Source organism: Gambusia affinis, linkage group LG16, assembly GCF_019740435.1.
Source record: "Gambusia affinis linkage group LG16, SWU_Gaff_1.0, whole genome shotgun sequence".
Lineage (NCBI taxonomy): Eukaryota > Metazoa > Chordata > Actinopteri > Cyprinodontiformes > Poeciliidae > Gambusia > Gambusia affinis.
Window position 1 is genome coordinate 11,680,002 of NC_057883.1, and position 21,347 is coordinate 11,701,348.

Below are 21,347 nucleotides of genomic sequence, written 5' to 3' on the forward strand. Positions count from 1 at the left end.
GGCTCCTGCTTAGAGATGCTTCGGGGAGAAAGTCCGTCTCTTGGGGAGGCCGGGATCGACTCGGCGTCCCCCATGTCTCCTCGAACTAGCAAGACCCGCATGTCGATGAAGCTGCGACGGTCCTCTGGATCCGCCAATAAGACTTGAGTCTCTCCAGTTGATCACTTCATCCTCACGGATATAGCTTAGATTAAAACCGTTAGTGTCACTTCTCACATCCACCAGGGGTGAACAATGGCTGTTTTTCCTGCACTGAACACACACGCACTTACAAATATACATCCGGTATAATCTCACCGTATAAATCTGAAGCTTTGCTGTCATAAAACACTCACTCCAATGCTGCTGAAAATGTTCAACTTAAGCTGTGCAGTATTAGATCACACCGACACGTGCCATGTGAGGAAGTTAGCAAACACCTGTGTTACCGAGACTGCAAAACCGTATTAAAAATGAACTGTGCCACAACATTTACTGCTCTGCAAGCAATGCCAGAGAGGACATTTGGTTGGATAAAACGTCAGAACAAACACATCAGTATATTTGCAGCTAGCTGCAGGAGAAAGTGTTTTCCTTATCGAATGCAAACATATTAGTGGAAGTTAGAAAGGTTCAGAAATCACAACCTAGGTCATGCTGTCAACTGTGGACAAGCACTGATATTCATTGCATTTGTTTTGTCTTTTTTTAATGTAAATTGTGCTTTCACTCAAACAAAATTGTCAAATGCTGTATTTTTATTTGTCCCTCCAAAAACAAGATTGCTTCTTTTTTTTTTTGCTTCTTTGACTATAAATATGTATTCTGTATATCTATATGAGTATAAATATATATATATGCATATATATATATATATATATATTAGATACGTGGATATCTATGAGAGTATGTACAGTGTGACGAAGCTTGTTGTGTAAATAAGATTACAAGAAAAGCTGCCAAAGCCAAAACTATGGTTTAACCTCAGAGCTTGTGTTTGCTATAAATAAAAACATAGGTCAACACTACAGAATGTTACACTTAACTACAGCGTTTTTCTTCATCAGTTTGCACTTCATCCTCTGGAAATTTAGAAATGAGCCCGTTTAGTTCACGTTGTAAATTAGACGGAGGATCTCTCTCTGGTTTGACTTTCTTTCCACAGACTTCAGCTGATGTCAGGTTTTACAACTCCATCATTTCACTTGTTGCTAAATAGGTCCTAATGGAAAAGACAACAAAAACCAGATTGAGAGCCGAAGATGAGAAGAGGTGGAACCGTCATTTTAGAATATGTATATTTTAGCATTAGAGGCTTTACAAATCTCCAGATCAAGTTAGATGAGCTGATTTGGCGAAAATGTTACTTTTGTTTCCCTTCACATATCCATTGCTCAGTATTAGTTTAGTTTTCTTTTTGCGGTCTCAGCCATATATTTTTATAAAAATAGATGAAGAAATAAATGAAAAGAAAGGGACTGTACTTTTTTTTTCTTTTTTTTTGATAAAATGCCATTCTGTAATAAGACTGATTAAATGTTTCCTTTGTGTTTTAGAGTTAAGCTGAGTGCTGGTCCCTTTAAATTATTTTTAGAAGTCAAAATACAATTTATTGTTATGAATTCTGCTCCGTCCCAGCACTTAAATCTGCCCATGTCTGCATGCTCATCATGTCAGAATGTGTCCCTTTCTTAATCAGTTTCCTGGAAAATAATTTGACAATACTCGGTTTAAAACCTGATTAGCATAAGCCAAAATAAAATAAAACAATTGTTTCTTCTGTGAGATGAGGAAGAAAGTCACATTTAAGGCTCTGGATGTCCACATGTTGGCAGATGTTTGTAACTACTGATGTAAAAAGAAACTGCATTTCAGCACTAACTGCATGTTTTCAACACGCACACACACACACACATGCTCGCAAACTCAGCAAACCTGTAAACAGTGTACCTGTTTCAAACACAAAATAAAGTGTCAATGTGCAACAATGGACTTAAACAATAAAGGATTTGTACCTGTGGTTCCTGAATGTTTATTGATGTGACAAAAAAGGTGATAATCAATATGTTTATTGACAGTAGGTTGGAATCAGTTACACAGTGAACGTAGAACATATTAAAATAGATCTGTACAGGCTTTTAGGAGCTTCGGTTGTATTTTGAACTCTATAGTCATTTTAAAATCAATACTGATATGATTTAGGTACCAATCTGTTGTTACATTGAGTGCTTTGTCTCGGTATGAAAATATTAGAGCTGAAACTATCAAAACACGTTACCGCATTTTTTTTTCTATCAACTTAATAAAGAATTGCTTCAAAGTCCATACCGGTTTATTGGCTGTTTCAGCACCAAGGACAGCGACCCTCAACTCCATTTAAATCCTCCATATAGATTTTGATGCCTTGCATTTCATTACAGGATATATAATTGAAGATTACTTTTGTTTACCGTGTTAATCAGAAAAACGAAATTAAGTTTTAAATTAAAGGCACAGGAACAGCTTAGTCCGAATACACAAAACAAAACCTACATTTAAGATTGGCTCCTGTCATTGATAATCGATCAGTCTGATCTTTTTTTTTTTATGGTCGTACTGTCATCTGCAGCAGCATCACCTGCCGATTCTCGGTGGGGTGAGACTTGTTGATGTGTCTCGTGAGCCCAGGGGAGCTGAAGAACGTGGACGGACAGTACTTGCACGTGAAAATCTGTTGCTGCTCGCGCTCCCTGCCGCTGCCCTCCTCTCTGTGCGCGTGGAACCCTTCCGCTGCCAGCGCTCCCCCCAGCGTTTCCGCCAGCAGCTCGTCCCTCATCGCGTGCCACACGCGGTGCTTGTCCCGGATTTCCACCGACGGGAACCGCGCGCCGCACAGGTGACACAGGAACACCTGGCTGCTCTGGACACTGCCGCCGTCGCGCGCTTGGCTGTAGGACGATGGGGTCGGTGAAGCGCGCGCTGTCATCTCGTGCGCGGCCAGGTGTTTCTTCAAGTAAGCCTGCCGGCGGAACTTCTTCCCGCAGTAGCGGCACTCGTACAGTTCCTCCTCCGCTAAGGACCGGGCGAAAGTCAGCGGCTGCTGCTGCTGCTCGCCCGGGGTCAGACGCAGGAGTCCGGACGGAGGGCTGTGCGCGGCTCTCACGTGCTGCTGCAGGTCCGGGTTCCGATAGTGAGTGGAGGAGGAATCGGGAGTGTCTCGGGTCCGACCGTGGAGCAGCAGCACGCGGGAGCTGTCCAGGTGCTGATTGTTGTGCGTGCGCAGCAACTCATTCTCCTTTCCCTCCAAGTCCACTGGCTGCCGCTCGTGCGTGACGAAGGCTCGCGCCTCCTTTAGCGGCTGGGTCCGGTTCGCGTGACCTTCTATGCCCTGGTTGTTTACCGGACGTGGTTTGTGCCAGCGCCGGTGGGAGGCCAGGTTGGCGGGGCAGCTGAAGACCTTGTCGCACTCGGGGCAGCGGTACTCCACGCGCACTATGCGGGAGCATTTGTGCTGCGCGAGGGAGAAGGGGTCGGGGTACTCCTCCTTACAGAGCTGGCAGATAAACTCTCCGAGGGGCTGAGTCCCGGTGGGAGCAGACCTCCTCAGCTCCGGGCTCTCCTTTTTGATGCGCAGACCCAGAACCGGGGACGTGGTGACCTCATCCTCGAAGTTCTGTCTCCGGTTCGGTTTGGGTTTCTTCGTCTGCTTAGTGCTGAGTTTGTTCTGGTGGTCCGGATCAAGGTACGAGCGCTTTCTTGTGGCGTTCTCTTGACCCATCAGGGTCAGAGACGGGAACAAGTGCACGTGAGCCAGATTCGGGTCGTACTTGTCGTTGTGACCGTAGGACTGCGCGAGAAGACGGTTGTTGCTGCTGCTGCTGCCGCCGCTTGCGAGCATCCTCTCGATGGAAGCGGACACGGAGGTCGGTGCGGCGCTCACCAGGAACGGCAGGTCCGGTAGGTCCGGTACCGGGGAGCACGGCTGCTGTTCGCTCTCCAGCAGCCTCGTTCCCACTGGTTTGACTGGACTACAGGACTTGTTTATGGTCGGTTCGTGTGGAGGACGAGGTGGGTAGAAACAGGGGAAGTCACCGTCCACACTCAAAACGTCCACCTCGGTCTCCGGTAACTGCGCGCGCCGGTCAGCCTCCGCCTCCACCGCGGGCTCCACGTGGGGGCTCCACGCCTCCCTGCCCGGATCCTCGCGGAGTTCCGGCCATGCTCCACCTGAACGGTCATTCAAGAGTCCCACTGAACCAGCCTGCGCGCGACTCCGGTCACAGCTGGGTGCTTCAGGTGTGCCGGTGCCGTCGCTTCGTGCACGGTACGTCGCTGAACCTCGGCGGTTCCGCTTTACCAAGAATCCTCGAGGCATCGTGATGATGGCGAGGATGTTGCGAAAGAACAGCTCGTGTGTGGAGACGGACTTTGAAGTGCAGCTTTGAAGTGAAGAGAGGGAGGGATGGAGAGGCGCGCGCAGGTTGGATGAGCGCACGAGAGAGAGCGAGAAAACAATGTTTTCCTGTCGCTAATTAGTTCAATCTTTAGAGACAGTGTCATAAATCTAGCTTTAGAGAATGGAGTGTTCATCCAAGAGACTTTTCACCCCATACTAACATCAATGAGTAATAAAGACTCAAAAATAAATAAACATGTCGGAAAGAACATATTTGTCAAAACGCAACTTTTTGACATTTCGGGACAGTTATTTCTGATAATTTAGAGGGAAAAATAATAATATTACATAAGACCAATGAGAAATATATTTAAAACAAAAATGACAGTCTTACGAAAAGTACAATCTGCGGCTGAGCTGAGCTGATGATGGCTCTGGTGTCCCTCATCTTCCTCTTCTCAATATGCGTAAATTATCTGTAGCGTTTCGGTCAGGTGAGTTTCATGGACAATCTATCACGGCGATATGATATTGATTAATCTGGTATTGATACTTTTGGAATCCTTGGTATGATGTACCAAATTCTGCTGAAAATGACACTACCATCTCCAAAGGACTTGTCAGAAGGAGAAAGCGTGAATTACTTTGGACAGTAAAATAAAGCGGAGCAACACCAAGAGATGACATGGCAGCCCAAATCAGTTCAACTTGTGGAAATTTTAGTCTGGACTTCAGTTGGCTGGATTGCAAAATTTTCTATGAAGAGGACTTTAAACCATTTGGCAATCGTCCAGTCCTTCCCTCCACTAATCCATCTGGTTCAGGAGAGGATCAACACAAGTACTGCAACAGTTTTGTGTGGGCGTGTGTGTGTGTGTGTGTGCGTGTGTGTGTGTGTGTGTGTGTGTGTGTGTGTGTGTGTGTGTTTCTGTGTGTGGTGGCTTTTGAAGTGCCAACTACAGCCAATCAGCTTGCAAATCGCCACCGAACTGTTTTACTCCCCATATTGCTGCTCATCCATATCGCTGGTACCTTCTCTTCTTAACCACAGCTTTTCCTTCCACTCAACTTTATAATAGTTAAAGCACTTTTAAAACTGCTAGCTTGTTTAGCAATGACCTTATGTTGTAGACCCTCCTTGTTAAGGACTTCAACAACTTTCTGCCTGATAACGTCAACAATCTTCCCCTATGATTATGCTAAGTGTAACTTTTGTGTAATAAAAATCTTATTTATTATTGTTGCTGTTGTAGTATTTTGAAGAACACGACTTTTCAAGCTGTAAGCCATAATAATTGTCAATCAACGAGTGCAAGGCGTGCATGTAATTAGAATTGTATTACCAAAATAGATGTAAATTTAGGATGGTAGGCTAAATTATACTTTATGTTGGAGTTAAAATTTCTGTTTCTGCAGCAAATATATCATTTAAAATTATTGTTTTGCTTCTGTTCTTGCTTTTTGACTCGACATTTTCAGGGTAGACTTAAACAAGAATACTGAGTAAGATAAGTAACAGATTTAACGGGGGCTGTGTTCAACTTGGCGGATGTTCTGCTGTTATTCAAGTGTTCTGCATTGAGTTATCACTCATGCGTCGAGTTTGTCCTTCACTGCGCTTTCTTTTCCTATTTATGTCTTTTCCCAGGGTGTTTTATGACCATACTGGTTTTATTTTGCCCGTCTTACCATTGAGAGCTGTTCCAAGGTTTTGGGCTTGCCTGCTATCAATCAAGAGAAAAAAACGGAACCAATTCTTTGTGTAGTTCAGTGTGCAAATAGAAACGGCTCCCATGGGACTCGGATCCCGATCTTATCTCTTTTAATACCACTAATGACCGTTTCTGTGCTGCTGATGTGTGACAACACCGTGGGCATTGCTTTCCTCCTGAATGAGTCCCCTGAGAATCTGCTGTAGCTGATAAGAGATCGGAAAGAGATCGGTGCTTCTGTCCGTCCTCCAACCCTCCGGGCTTTGGGGCCCCTCTGCGGGCCGGGCCAGGAGCTCTGCCACCCGGCCAGACGGGGGTCGATGCCTGGAAGTACAAGAGCCGCCTGGGGAATAGAGGTACAGAGAGATGAGGATGGAGGAAAAAGAGTCCCGCAGCAAACAACTAATTAAACCACTACAACTAAAATATTGAAAGTAAATTAATACGTTTTAAAAAAGCAATTGAGAACAAGCATGGTCAAGTATAAAGTTGAAAATGGATGAACCATACGACACTAAGTATTTTTTAAAAATGCAGAATTGATTATATATCTGGGGAGGTTTATATTTCTAAAAGATGAGACTCTACAACTCTTTTTTTATGCTTGCAAATAAAATCAGATTTCAGAAGCTATTTTCAGCATTTTCCAAAAAAAAAAAAAAGTCTTATTCTTATTTTTCCAATGTCCTTTAAAAAAATCGTTGATGTCTCTGCCTGAAGTGGAGGAGTTCAATCTTCTTCAGCCTATTGGAGTGGGAGATTAATTTAGATTGGAGCTTTTTCTGCTGGAGGATGAGGGGAAAGACAAACCTCTCAGTTTATTATTGAAACCCATTTGCAGGATAGGTTTAGGGATCTGAGAGGAGGTTTTCCTAAAATGAGTCACTTCAGGGCAAAAAAGAATTTATTTAAAAATAAAAATAAAAACAAAACTCAGCATGATGCAGGTTTTCTCCAAGCATAATATTTCATTGGATCACAGAATCTTCTTCCTTATATCCTGGGAAAACTGCATTGGAAATTTATTAAGAGTATTAAAATATGAACTTTTAAAACCAAATTTTAGCGCATTTTTTCTGGTCATCTGAAAAAGCACGACCAGCCAAAAACAATGTAAAGGATCTTTTGAAAGAGCTTTACATTTTTCTATTTTCTATTCTATTTTCTATTTTTCTGTAGCTGAAGTTGCAAATCTTAAAATATTTTAATAGTGACAAAATAGCTTTGGCCTTTGCAAAATTAAAAGAAATTATTTTACAGTAACTGTTTGCCTTTGACCAGATTAAATGTTAACTTTACTGATCAAATGTTTTTATGTTTGGCAGTAAACATTATTTCAACAATATACGCACATAACAAAAACATTCAAAATAATATTCCAGGACTTACACATAATTATTTTCTTACACACCTACAACAAAGGAATGATTTTATTGTATTAATTCAAAGTAAGTGTGAAATGGAAATATTATAACCGTCGAGTGATTTGTGAATCTCATTATGATATTTTCAGTATTGAAAAAATCAATTTTATCCCTTAAAGATCTGTAAATTCTCTGACTGAGTACCCACGCTGGTCAGGATGTGGAAACACCAATCATGCATTAGTCTACCCTCAGTGTCACATATTGACAGAGTGAATGCAAGATTTTAAATTAAATTAAAAAAAATGTTGAATGTGCCTCCACCATAAAGCCAAAATCAGTGGAGGCCTGTATTCCTGTCTCCACATCAGATCTCTGGAGCTCAGTTAAAATGACCGCTGGGTTTTTGATCCCCCATCTCTCAAAATGTTAATTTAATCTGGCCAGATCCAGTTCTTTGTCTTCGTATCAGAAGTTTATTATCTGAGAATGACTGAGAGAACAATGCTTTAGGAATCTCCAGTGAAGCAAAACATACTTTCTCTTATTTCTGCAGGTTCCTTTAATTCTGACTTCTTTCATAGAAAGTCCTCATGAAATAGTTTGAAGTTTGTGGTTTTAATTTGACAAAATGATACGATTCAACAGGTATGAAGCTTCTAAAATTCAGCCTTTATCTGGAGGTTTTCTACCACATCACCGATGACATGATGATGATGTTTCTTTTGCTGCAGGAAGATTGAGAAGATCTTTATCTTAGTGCAACACCAATGCACACCTAAAGGAGTCAGATCACATCATGAGACGAAAGGGCGAGCTGGGAGTCAGGGCTGAAATAACATGAAGCAGACAGCTTTCAGTCATCTGAAGATGGGCTAAATTCTCTCAGTCAATCTCCTGTAAAAATATAGATCGATTCAATGTGTAGAGGCTGCTGGCGTTAGGACATGGAGAGTGTGTGTGTGAATGTGTGTCTTTAGTTTGCATCGTATCGGTGGGCAGTGAGCTGGATAATTCCCCAGACTGCTGGAAATGACTCTATTGATCTGTGCTTCTCAGTCACAGTCTTCTGAGGACTGCAGCTTGTACAGCCGGTCTGTCCGTCTGTGTGGAATAACCTGGACCTTCCAGCACCGACTGGACGTATCGGGAAGTCTTCTGATCAGTTTTCAGTCATTCTTTAACATCTGTTTATTGTTTTTAACAACATTTCTCTCGTATTTTGATTGCGATGGATCAACTGTTTTCAAAGTTACGCAGTTGCTTTGCAAATCTCAGATGTGCTGCCATTTTGATTTTAGAGAATCTGGGAACCCGTTGTAAATAAGCAGTGTTTGTTCAGTCTTTTTGTAGATTTACTATTATGAGCTGTAACATTTTGCATTCTATACGTTACATGGTTAACTTCTGGGCTGTAAGGGGATCCTGTGGCTGAAAAATGAGACCAAATTATCACTGATCTGCTACTGTGACTGATATTTACTATGGTTTTCTATGTCCTTGTGCATTACGGTCAAATTGGTCCCATCTGTCCAAAGAACATTCTTTTCTAGGCCTTCCTGGCATTTTTCCTCTTATAAAGACAAGATTTTCCAATTCACCACTTTACAAACAAACCACACATATTCATTCTTTTTCTTACTTTTTTGTTAAGGATGATAGCATTGGGGATGCCAGCTGAGGCCTGTAGAGTCTGAGAGGAAGGTTTGTCCTTTCTACATGGCATGGTCTGATCTTGTATTGAATTTCTGCATTGTGCATTACTGGGAAGACTGGCAGATTAAATGTTTTCCATTTACTAATCTTGGTCAATAATAGATTGCAAATAGTTTGGAAATCCTCAGCAACGGCTACTTCTCTAAATTCTTTCCTCTATTGTCCAGAGCAGAAAATTGCTAAAACTATTACATTTTATAAGTAGCACCTGCTTGCTATTTTCAATCTTGAATATTGGTACCATTTAGGGTGTGCAAATGGCATTATTGGTTTTAATGGGGGGGAAAAAAATGTCATTTTTCCTATTTAAAAACACAACATGCCTTAATAATTTAAAGGCGTCTCTTTCTTACAATAAGACAAATAAAATTCAAGTTTCGATTTCGCATGGAAAGCTTTTTTCTTTCTTTCTTTCTTTTTTAGAAACAAGCTCTTAAAAATCGATTTTTATAGCTCGGTCTCTTTGCAGGGTTCAGGTTTCGACTCTCCTCAGAAAACTGATAACTTGTCGCCATCTAGTGGTGAAACTTTAGTACAGCTCATTTTCCCTCACTATTCCGTCAGCTCTGAATTTTTGAGTCATGTTCTGGTGAGCAATAGAAATAACCTGCTAACAATCTTTACAATGTTTTGTACACATACGTGCTGTGGTCAGCAGCTGATCGACCTTTGCTTCATCAGATCAGGTAAGTTCTGCTTCTTCAAGGTCAGACCTGATGTCAACAGCAACTCAAGCAGATATGTTTCCAATTTGTACAAAGCAGGTAGTTTGTTGTCACTGCAAATCAGGTTGCGGGCATCACTTGCTTCTCAAGCATTCTTGTACTTTCTACTTCCTGGAGTATAAATGGTAAAAAAAAAAATTATTATTTGGTATCTATGAAGCCTGAACACATTTTATGTGTTGTGTAGTGGTTGATCAGCATGGAAAATATCCTATATTTCTTTTTATTAAAACCATATTTATAGTTCAAAAATATAAACAGTCACTTTTATTCGATTGTGCACAGTGGGACTCCCGCTGCCAGCATAATGAAGGTTTTCTGAACACCCAAACCCTAATTTGTTACAGTTTTTAAATTTTTCTTTCAAAAAGTGGAATTCGAGAATCCTGACTCGTAATATTTTAAACATCAAACACAGCAAATACAGAAAAAATTAAATATTTGGCCTTATTATTGGTTCCCAGGTTTAACAGGAATCGCCGTGCTCTTCTTGCATCACTCAGTAGTTTCTTCTCTCTTGCATGAATCCATCACGGTTGCCCTGGGAAACCCAATGTATTTTCAGAAATTGCCTAATGTCTGATTAACATTTAGCAAACAGGAAGTTGTCTGAATGCTTCCAGTAGTCAGGGTAATCAGGAAGAGGCGCTGTGAGTTTCCAGACCAAATTTAAAGACTTGAAACTGAATCATAAAGAGTTGGAAGAAATTACTTTTACAGCTGTGATTATAATTTGTTGTAAACAAAAGTAAAGTTGCAACCCGACTGCAATTTTTTTCTGTCGCCATCTAGTAGCTAATAGCTGAATATTTGAAAAATCTTAATTAGATGATTACAAAATGTAGAAGTTTTCAATATCGAGTGGTTAAAAGATATATATATATATATATATATATATATATATATATATATATATATATATATATATATATATATATATATATACATTGTTGTCTAAAATAGAAATATCCAGACAGCAGAGGAAGTGAGTCTTGTGTCTTTAAGGTAGAGCGCCTGAATGAGGAATCAGAGGATCTACCTGTGAAGTCCACCAACAAGCCCAGGAAGTAGAAAAACCGGTAAAGAAACAGGGGAGAAGGCTGATCTAACCTCCCTGTCACACTTAATTTTTAACTGTGATTTAATGAGTCACCGTTCACTTTGACCCGTGCGTTATCAAAGTGTGTGGCTGAATGATTCATCATGAATCAGCTGGTATTGTGCACCTTATGCAGAATCCCCAGGGATTCCCACTGACACAGACATGTTCAACAGGTTTGTGAATGATCTTACAAATATTTAACAGATGCTTTCCTTTCTTAAGAGACGAGAGATAAACCACTCAGACACGTTTTGAGTCGTACCTTTCAGTATCATTTCAAAGGGACTCCTGAATGACTCAGGATTTCATTTTTTCTTCTACAGCTTCAGTCGGTAGTTTTTATCCACTCACCATTGGCCCAATTATTCATTTTGGGTTTTCACTGTATGTGATTTATTTAAACTTTTTCTTTTCCACTCAGTATAGTAACTTCTTTTGACTGCAATGATTTTTTTTTATAAACACAAGAATAAGATTCACTTGGTAAAAAACTTGCAGTTTGAGCATATTCTCCTCACAGCAAGTGAAGAAACTTCTGGCATAATCCTGTCTGGATTTTTGGTCACTTTTACTTAAACTGGTTGCTCTCATGGCATGCATCTGATTTTTGAGCAGAGTCCACACATTTTCAATAGACTTGAGGTTCAAAAAGTCCATTCCAAATGTTTGCATGCTTTATATTATTAATATTAATGTGTTGTATTTAAAAGCACTTTTCAAGCGACTCAAGTTAAAAGCAACATAAGAAAAATAAACCAACAAACCTTCAGCAACTTACATAAATTAAACACTACAGAGAATATGCATATTTAGAATTAGGCAATTCTCTTGTTTTTATTTTTCTATGAACTGGCAGTGATGCCCCACAGCATGATGCAGCAACCGCCATGCTTGAAAGCTGCATCAGTATACTTGGGATTAAAAGCCTCACTTGACTGATTTTGTCGTTGTGGGTCAAATTGCTCAATCTTATCCCACAAAATTTTGTCCAGATGTATTTTGTTTTTCCGTATGGGAAGCTGCCAACTTCAGTTGAGTTGTTGATTGTTGGGCATTTGCCTCTTTGATGGAAAGTCTTGTCAGAGTCTGTGATGATAATCACCGACCAGAAGTCAGTGCATCCTGGTTTCTTAAAGTTAAAAGATGCTATATAGTTTTATCATTTTCAGTGCTACTTATTCTGGAGAAATTACTTGAAATAAATAGTTTGCAACTTCAACTGGTGGTTCATCTGATGCCTGAGGGTTAAATATGTGTGGCTTAATCTCCTGAAACTAATAAAACAGAAACAATTAGTACAAGCCGAGTCCCAGACTGCAGCTTTGTTTCTTCAGGGAATTTTTCTAATTTGCATACATTGTATCTCAGATGGGTTTTTTTGTGTTATTGCCAGCTGACTTTTTATTTATTTATTTTACCCACATTAAACTCTCCAAATATTAATAATCCCATGTACTCAGGTTACATAAACAAATATTCTTTAAAAAAAAACCATACCTCATCACACACACAAATCCAGCTGAATGCAAGTTTTCCTTCCCGGCTCATTGTGAAGCTTTGAATGTTTTCATCATGTTGGAGTTTTTCCTGTGCTGTTTTAAATGCTGATTTCCAGTCACTGGTCTCATATGACTGGCCTCCAGTTCAGCTAAACTGGACTTTCACTGATTCATTCTTAAAATGTTTGCAGAAAGCCAAACTAAAACTCCCAGACAGCTAAACCTGGAAGTATCAGATTTGCTCTCCAAAGCATTTTTTTAAAAAATGCATTAAAAGAAATAGGATAAGTTGTGGGACAAAGTCGACCTTGGTTTTCTTTCATAGTGGCGTGCCTGCTTTTCTTGCATCCTGCCTTGTGAATTCCTCTGTGCAAGTCTCTGCCTTTTCTTAACGTCCTGCCAACCAGCTGTTATGTGACCATAAACAAAAAAAGTGCTGAGAGCAAGGCCTGAGCTTCCTGGTTTGACTGGTCGCTCAAATGAACAATAGGAAGCTTGGAGTTTCCCCGTTAGGCCCACAGAACATTATGTTCAAGCTGCTATTTGTTTTGCAAAGGGATCAGTCGTAACCTTGTGAAGTCTTGCAGCCCAATCAAGAATTTCAAGTCCTGCAAGAGACTATTAGGGGTTCTTATTCACAAAATGAAAATAACCTGCGTATTTGCAACCTTCGATTTGAGCCACTGAAGTACTTTAGATCACGCACAGGAATGATTTATTCTGGTGGGTTTTCTTGTGGTTTTCATCGGCCTTTAAAACCTTCACTACTTTCTACCTCTTCAGCACAAACTGCTTGCAGTTTGGCGTGTGGTCAGCATCCGCGGGTGCAAGGGGGGAAACTCCACTGCTCGTCTGTAGCCTCACTCATCACACTGCACAGCAAACACCGTCTGAAATAACACTCTAACCTTTAGAAGAAACTCCCATGCAGCCCCCCCAGGGCCTGCAGCCCGGCCCACCGTTTCCACCAGAGCTGCTGAGCAACACTTGTTGAATTATTTATGAGGGCTTTGCAGATAAAGGTGCAGTTATAGTACTTTCCAGCCTCCTGTGTCTTATCAAAAGAAAAACTGTTTCCCTTCTTGAAGTATGTCGATATTCAAGAGTGACACTTTTGAACAGCTTGCACCAAACCAATTTGAAAATAATGGCATGCAAATGAAATACAGCTCCTTTAGGTGTTGCTTTTGCATGCAGGGTTAATAGTTTTAGAATGAAAACCTGCCTTGCAGCAGATACATTCTGCGCATTAGACAAAAGGAGCTAAGATACCAGGCACTCAAATAAACACAAAACAGTCTTATCAGCTTCTTAAAAACTAGAATATTACAAAAAAACAACAACATTTGTTTGTAAAACAGAAATATTTGACTTCTGACAGAAAAGGTTCAGAAGGAGGGCTAGCTGAAACTGAAAGGACTCATTGCTGTTCACAGAGTCATGCATTCATACTTTTTTAAAAGGTTTTATTGGCTCTAGTGGCTTTTATTTGATAGTTAACTGACAGGAAAGAGGGTGATGAGAGAAGGGGAAGACATGAGGGAAAGGTCAGCAGGCCAGGAATCGAACCTGCGAGGCCTCCATATTGTATATGGGTTGTGTTTAACTCCTGCGCTACCACAGCACACCTTGCATCCATACTTACATATTAGTGGAAAGTTGAGTTAAAGGAAAACATTTGTTAAACCAGCAGGGATAAATGCTGCATTTGCCACCACACACAAACATGTTGCATTCCTCGAGGTGAGCCTCTCCTTAACCACAGACAACTTCATAAGTACCTTACCTAACGAGAAAAAGGTTTGCAGTCAGTGGTACGAAGAAAAACTCATTTTAATATTAAGCTCTCGTATTCTGTTACAGATCCAAGTTGCTTTTTTGTGAGCCAAGATCTTTGCAATCAAATCCTTTTGTATCTTCTGTAATGGTCAAATTATCTGAGAAACTGAGCTTTCGTTTTCATTAGCTATGAGCTAAGTTAGCAGAAATAAAGCTTTTCCATCATCACCTCTCTCCATTTATTTGTATTTACCCACCAGGTTATACCTACAGTCCTTATTCAAAGGAATGTCAGCAAAAGACAAAGTTCATTTATATTCTGATGCCCCAAATTATAATAATTTTGTGCCAAGCTTGATGTGTTTTACAATGGACATTTTTTTCAATTGTGTAAATAATCTAACAAATCCTGCCATGCTAATTCCTGAGTACCTGCTCAGAAGTTAATTTAATAGCTAATACATGTGACATTAGGATGCAAAATGATGAACAAGACTTTCTTGGTCTTGACATGGTTATCATGACAAAGCTTTTTACTCTTCAACTATAATCACAATAAATATCGTCTTAGCAGACTTCCTGCAAGAACTAGTAAGTTCAATTTTTGGACCACTATAACATGAATTATTAAAAACAAGACAATATATTTAATGTATAACTTTATGTTACACCTTAAGCAGTAATTTAGGTGTTTTCCAGACATGTGACTCAGCTGCTTGAGGTGAGTAACTCACCTTCAATACCTTCAAATAGTATGCAGTGAGTCTCATATTTATTCAGGGTGGGTTCCAGGTTGAAATTACACTTTTAAAGCGCAGCCTCTTTAATTACACACTTTCCTGTGAAATTGGGGCAGGTGGGATAAAATATATACATATATATTTTAATAATTTTATTTGGACATTGGTTTCCCTACATCATAGGGAAACCTGTGGTTTCGTCACAGTGTCATAACACCCAGACTGAAAGTCAGTGTTTGTGCTGACCCTTAAAAAAAAGTGATTTTAAGTCTTATCGTCGACCAACATCACCTCTTTACAATCCATGTTTACACAGTTGTGCATTCTACATCTACCCTCGTTTTTAAATCTGAAAAGAAATGAAACTTGCAGTGTATTAAATTAACTGTCCATCAAAATGCTTGCTGCTGTAGACTCATATGAATCACCTCATATGATTTATACAGGTACAGTTTTTTTCTCCAGTGTGTTGGAGTAACATAAAATGTTGATTTATTTCAGTCATTCAATGCAAAAAGTTACATTTATGTAATATGCATGCTTGAGACACAGAAGGATTTGTCTTAAGCGAGGTTGTTGTTTGTTTTGATGAGTACAGATTACAGCTAATGGAAACACAAAATGTAGTTTCTGCAAAAAAGCCGTGAATTAAGCAACCTGGACTTCCTCAACACTTCAGCAGAGCGACAGACATTGTGGTGATGCATTATTTCCAGCAACAGGAACCAGAATATGAGTGTGTAATGTACAGTACATGGACTTTACAATAAGCGGACTTTTGTGTATTAAAAATCCCTTATTTTGTCCTATCAATTTTGGGTTTTCATTACCTGATAATTGCATAAATCAAGAGACATAAACACTAACATATCACTTAAAATGAAGATAATCTTTGAGCTTCACTTTTTAAAATGAATTACTGAATTAGATAAACTTTAATATTCTAATTTACTGAGAGGCACTTGTATGAACGCTATGGGGAAAAACAGAGGGAATGCTATTCTGTTAAAATAGTCAACTGTTTTATGGTATTAAATTAAAGTTCCCATTAAAAAATACATGGAAACAAAGCAAATATTAACCTAATTAATATGGATAAACAAGAAAACGTTTCTGAAGTTCATGGAATAACCAGAAAAAAAGTTGTTTATAGTTATGTAATTGAAAGATATTGAAACTTAGTATAATATTCTAATTTATGTCTATGCAACTGCCTATTGTAGGACTTGTGGTAAAGCAGAACTTTTTAGCATGTTTTAAAAAGAGTTTGGTTTTTAGCGCCATTGTTCTGTGCTTCTATGTGTTACTGATAGAAAGAAAATTCATATAGAATGACTTTTTTATATTTTTAGAGCTTTTTGGGGACACCTGCCGTTTTCTTTTCCTCTAAAGACTCTCACTAAATCCCTTATTCAGACCAGGAAGCTTCTGGAAAAAAATGCCTCTAGCACATTCTAAGATAAAGAAGATGACAAGGGAAAATGTGTTTAAGTCCAAGCACTAAAAATCTAAACTTAGGTTATACTAAGTTTAGATTTTTTAAAACACGTAGGTTTTTACCCACTAAGACTTGATGTGACTTTTTATGACCTTGCATCTTTGTACAAACTATTGACAAAGAAAGGGGACTAAAATGGGGGGTGCTGTTGCATGTGTGCCTCGGACCCCTTGTTTTATTAATTCCGCCTCTGATCCTGCAAACGCATTGAATGAGAAGCGTTTTTATTACTCAAGTCTGGGCAGAAATCCCCTCTCTGGCTCTGCTGTGTGTTCGCGAAGTTATTCTAGTTGTCAGTTTGGTGGAAATCCCCCACCTATGTGTTAACTCCGCCCGCTCTGCAGCCAGATACACGCAGAGGGCATTTACAGGCTGCAGCAGACACACACTTAGCCACAGTACAACTAGGACTACCAGAACCAACATGGACCTTCACCGGGCCAGTATATTAAACCAAATGGATTACAATCGGGAGTCTAAAGAAGGAAAGGCGGCCCAGTCGACGGAGGAGCGGCTGGACAGCGGCGTGGACTCGCTGAAGGAGGAAGAGTACCAGGCTGTGGCGGAGGAGCTCCATCGGCTCCAGCTGGAGAGTGAGCGCCAGCAGGCCGCAGCTCGGACCGAAGAGCCGCTGCAGGAGTGGCAGACGCAGACTACAGACGAGGGAGACACGTAGGTTTTTACCCACTGGGTTATTTATATGCTTATTTATATAACCGGGGGCACCTGAGACGCAGGGCCTCACTTTTGGGTCTTTGAGGTAATTTGATGCCTTCGTTCCCCGTCGGGAATGCCTTCCTCCATAAAACACAGGCCTAAATTAGCCTGGAATTATTATTGTTGTTTAGAAGCTTTGAGGTTTAGTCGCAATTTTATTAAAGCCCGGTTAATGGGTCTGATATGATTTCAGAGTAGCTTTTTTTTTTTTCTTGCTTGTGGTCATAGACGGGTTATAGTAAACAAAAAGGCAATTTATCAGGAGGTCAGATTGGGAAAGTCCCGGGCGCGCCGCCAAGGAATCCAACCGACGCGCGTTCCCGTGAAGAGCAAAGAAGGGGAAAACTGGGAAAATTTCCCTAAAGTACTATCATATAAATAACCGAGAAACGACGAATAAACCCGTCTTCTGTGACAGAGAAGGTGTTGTCTCAAAACCAATGGAAACAAACAATATCCTAAAGTAACCCTAAAGTTCGTTATTTTTTGTCACAATCTTATTCCTCCGCACAAAAATGTAGTCCGCGCTCATAACCCTCGTCTTAAGAGTAATCATAAAGGGAATTTAATTAAAACGATGTGAAGTGCTTTATACACACCAGGACAAAAATAACATAAAACTTTCAAAACATTTAAATCAAGATTAAACGTGTGCAGAACCGAATCACAACTACGTTTCTTTTCTTTTTCTTTTTTTTTTTTTTAACTGTTAGCAGGGCCGTCTCCAGAAAGTCTCCAAAGGTGGGCCCCTATTATTTCTAAGAGGCCTCACAAAAAATCTGAACTTTATTATGCTCCTGTTACATATAGACTTTAACAAGGTGTGATAGTTAATTATTCACATTTTGGTATATTTCTAATGGACCTATAAGATATTAATAAAGAAGACTAGAGGACTGGAACCTGCTGCTCCAAAGCTGCATGTTGCTCAGCTGCTTTTGATAACTTTGATCAAGAGGGTGAAATAGAAACTTTATTAGTTTATTTATTTGTTATAAAATATCTTCATTGAATTGCAGCTACAACACTAATTTAAAATCATTTACTTTTGTTTGCTTCTGTTATTCCACCAGTCTGTTGAAAGACTGACTATTTGTCTTGATTTTCCATAAATAAGAAAATGGCAATAAAACTGATTTTAGAAAGAGATAAGTAGTGATGTACATAGTTGGATCATTAACATTATTGCTGTAAATTTCTATAAACACCTTGTACTTGAAAGTAAACTGTTCTGTGTGCATTATAGATTTAGTTTAACTATTCTAGCACTTTCACTCCTTCAACATAATGAATATGTATATATTCTTAAAACTGCTATTCAAAAATAAAATAAAAAAGATCTATAAAGTTGATGAAATCTGTTATTTAGATTTTCATTACGTTACCCCCCAATCAGTTTTTAAACGATTTGCATCTGAAGATGCCTCTGGCTGCTCGGTTCTTGACTTCCCATTTATTAAAGTGTAATGAAAAAAACTATTTGAAACATGCACTGGGAAAATACACCTGTTGACGCAGGTGGAGTTGTGTGCATACATGGTTTTTGGGGCAGTAAATCAGTGTTTTGGTATAAGAATTAGTTGCTTTTTCTGTTTTTGTTGTCTAACAGGTTTTTTTTTTTTTTCTCGGCAGGCTGCTCCACCTGGCCATCATCCACGAAGCAAAGGACTACATCAAACAAATGATTGACCTTTCAAAGAACACACCTTTCCTCAATGCACAGAATGACCTGAGACAGGTGTGTGATCTTCCCCTCTCCTCTGTTGACGTTTTATTTGCTCTGATTCTGATCAACAGTGTAGTATAAATGCTTTGCCTCCCCCACAGACTCCTCTCCACTTAGCAGTGATAACAAACCAGCCGAACGTTTGCTCCAGTCTCCTTGCGTCCGGCTGCGACCCCACGCTGGTGGACAACAGCGGCGACACGCCTCTTCACATCGCCTGTCGCCACGGTAACCTGTACTGCTTCAGCGTCATCACACAGAACTGCAGGTTGGAGCACCTGCACACAGCGATGGCCGCCTGCAACTATAACGGTGAGTCTGCGTTGAGGCGCGCCGGCGCTGGCACGGTGGACGCTGCTGGCAGGGAGTCGGTTCTAATCGACGCCTCTTCTGTTTCATGCAGGTCAGAACTGCCTCCACCTGGCTTCAGTTCACGGCTTCCTCTCGCTGGTGGAGAAAATGGTGGACCTCGGAGCGGATGTCAACGCTAAAGTAAGCAAATACATCCAGACGCAGAATCTGGGCCGACGTGGAGAATGTTTTGGTTTTAACATGACGTCCTCGTTGCACAGGAGCAGCACAACGGCCGCAGCTCGCTGCATCTTGCCGTGGACCAGCAGAACCTCGCTCTGGTCAAACTCCTCCTGAGGAAAGGAGCAGACCCCAACCTCCTGTCGTCCGGGGGACACACTCCCTTCCACCTCACCTACGGTTTGGACAACTGCGACATCCAGAAAGAGCTGTTCCCGGTGACCCATCCGCACCTGAGGGATCTTTCTGAATCAGAAAACAGCGGAGAGGAGTCGTCGGAGGAGGAGGAGGAGTCGGACGAAGAGGTTTGTTGAAATCGCAGATGGAGTAGCGCGACTGACTGGCTGACTGACTGAATGAATGAATGAATGAATGAAGTGTCAAATATACGACTGGTTGGGTAATCAATTTTTTTCCCCCGTCATGTGTGTCTGCAGGGAATGTACGACGACATTCAGTGGAACGGACATTAGCAGAAAAGAAAAAGAACAAGGAAGTTGCAGAACAGCCCAAGATGATTACGATAAGAATGAAGGCGACACAGCTCGGCACATAGTCTGATTTATTTGTAATGTCATGCTGGGACGATGGCGGTGAGGGCGACGCGGCTGGCTGGCTGCTGAACCGGCCCAGGCTTGCAGCTCCTGATATAAAACGAGACACTGACCGCTGCAGGAGAGCGAAAGGCACACATTGTAACGGGACTGCTGTGTGAGAGGATCCCCGGAAGACCCTGTTCCAGCTCTGTTGTATGATACTGTAAATGCTGTGTATATGAAGATGTATTTTTTATGGAAGCTGTGAATGTGTACAGTTTAGCAAGTTGTATATGTGAGATGGCAAACAGTTCCAGCGCACTCCAGTTAAATTAAAACACTCATATTTAACACCTCAGACCTGCTGCGTGACTTGATTTGTGGGAAATGGAGAGTAAATGTGTTATGGTTTTTTCAAGTATTCCCCATTGAGTCTTGCTGTTCCCTTCTCTCTAATGACGTGTGAAGCTTCGACAAAAGGAGTCCTTTACTCTGGTTATACAGGGATCAGAACTAATTAATTACTAAGAGCCATAAATTACAGTCATCATAGCTGTTATTTGGACTCTCAACAATGACTTAATTAAAATTTTTAAGTTAAATTTCTCTTTATATTGATGCATATTGATTGTGTTGCCATCTGAAAAAACAAGTTTCGATATGTTTTGCCCAAAATTATGAGCTAATTTTATTTTTGATGTAGCTGCATTAGGACAGGTAAACAACCCAGCTGAATTTAATTAAACTCTAAAAGAGCAACAGATGTGCTTACTATCATCTTTTTGTGTTTAATGGTTACCTTTGGACAGAAACATGCAGCAATCATTGGTTTGCAACAAAACCTGGTCAGAATTTGACAAGGACAGGCTGAAATTGTGCAGGATGGACAGCAGGAGACAGAGGTCAAAGGTTTTTTGGGTTTTTTTCAGATTAATGGCGAAAGGTTCCACAAGTCGGACCGTCCCTCATTTATTCTCTTCTCATCGGAGGAAGTCGAGGCTTTGATCGCTGCTATTAATAAACAGGATCAAAATGTCCTCAAAGAATAACTTCTTCTAGCAAACCAGGAAACGTTTGCTGATGATGATTTGGGTAATTTCCAGCCTGAGGGAGATCTGCGTCACAAGGCTCAGAACCTTTCATTTTGGAACTTTTTGGAAACTCTCCTTGACCCCAAAGAAAATCTGTGGTCAGATCCTCAAGAAGAGTCATCATTTAAACAGAAACGGACAAATTGTGATCAACTCCAAGCGCTAATATGACAAGTAAAGGTCAAAATCAGTCAGGATTTGGTCCAAGAGTTGATATCCATCGTGTCATAGACTCTACAGTAGAAATGTCTCCTGAT

General features: G+C 40.5%; 3 protein-coding genes across 8 annotated transcripts in view; 2 read left to right on the forward strand and 1 right to left on the reverse strand.

Moving 5' to 3' along the window:
* The window catches only part of ralgapa1 (Ral GTPase activating protein catalytic subunit alpha 1), a 62,116-nt gene extending 60,117 nt beyond the window's left edge, over window positions 1-1,999 (forward strand). For 5 of the 6 annotated variants that reach the window (XM_044143713.1, XM_044143714.1, XM_044143719.1 and 2 more), the window contains one exon: window positions 2-1,999. In XM_044143713.1, coding sequence (XP_043999648.1) covers window positions 2-147 — 146 coding nt within the window. In that variant the 3' untranslated portion in view covers window positions 148-1,999. The remainder of the gene's footprint in view (window position 1) is intronic. The other variant, XM_044143717.1, reaches the window with a different exon arrangement.
* A 102-nt stretch (window positions 2,000-2,101) lies between these two features.
* LOC122846648 (insulinoma-associated protein 2) lies at window positions 2,102-4,556 on the reverse strand. Its single transcript, XM_044143721.1, has one exon. It carries the CDS (start codon window positions 4,331-4,333, stop codon window positions 2,564-2,566), a length of 1,770 nt encoding a protein of 589 aa, XP_043999656.1. The 5' UTR covers window positions 4,334-4,556; the 3' UTR covers window positions 2,102-2,563.
* Window positions 4,557-16,685: 12,129 nt separating this feature from the next.
* On the forward strand, window positions 16,686-20,357 carry nfkbiab (nuclear factor of kappa light polypeptide gene enhancer in B-cells inhibitor, alpha b). Its single transcript, XM_044143724.1, has 6 exons — window positions 16,686-17,161; window positions 18,839-18,944; window positions 19,034-19,244; window positions 19,336-19,424; window positions 19,505-19,768; window positions 19,901-20,357. The coding sequence occupies exons 1-6, from the start codon at window positions 16,701-16,703 to the stop codon at window positions 19,934-19,936; spliced, it is 1,167 nt and encodes a 388-aa protein (XP_043999659.1). The 5' UTR covers window positions 16,686-16,700; the 3' UTR covers window positions 19,937-20,357.
* Window positions 20,358-21,347: the final 990 nt, after the last annotated feature.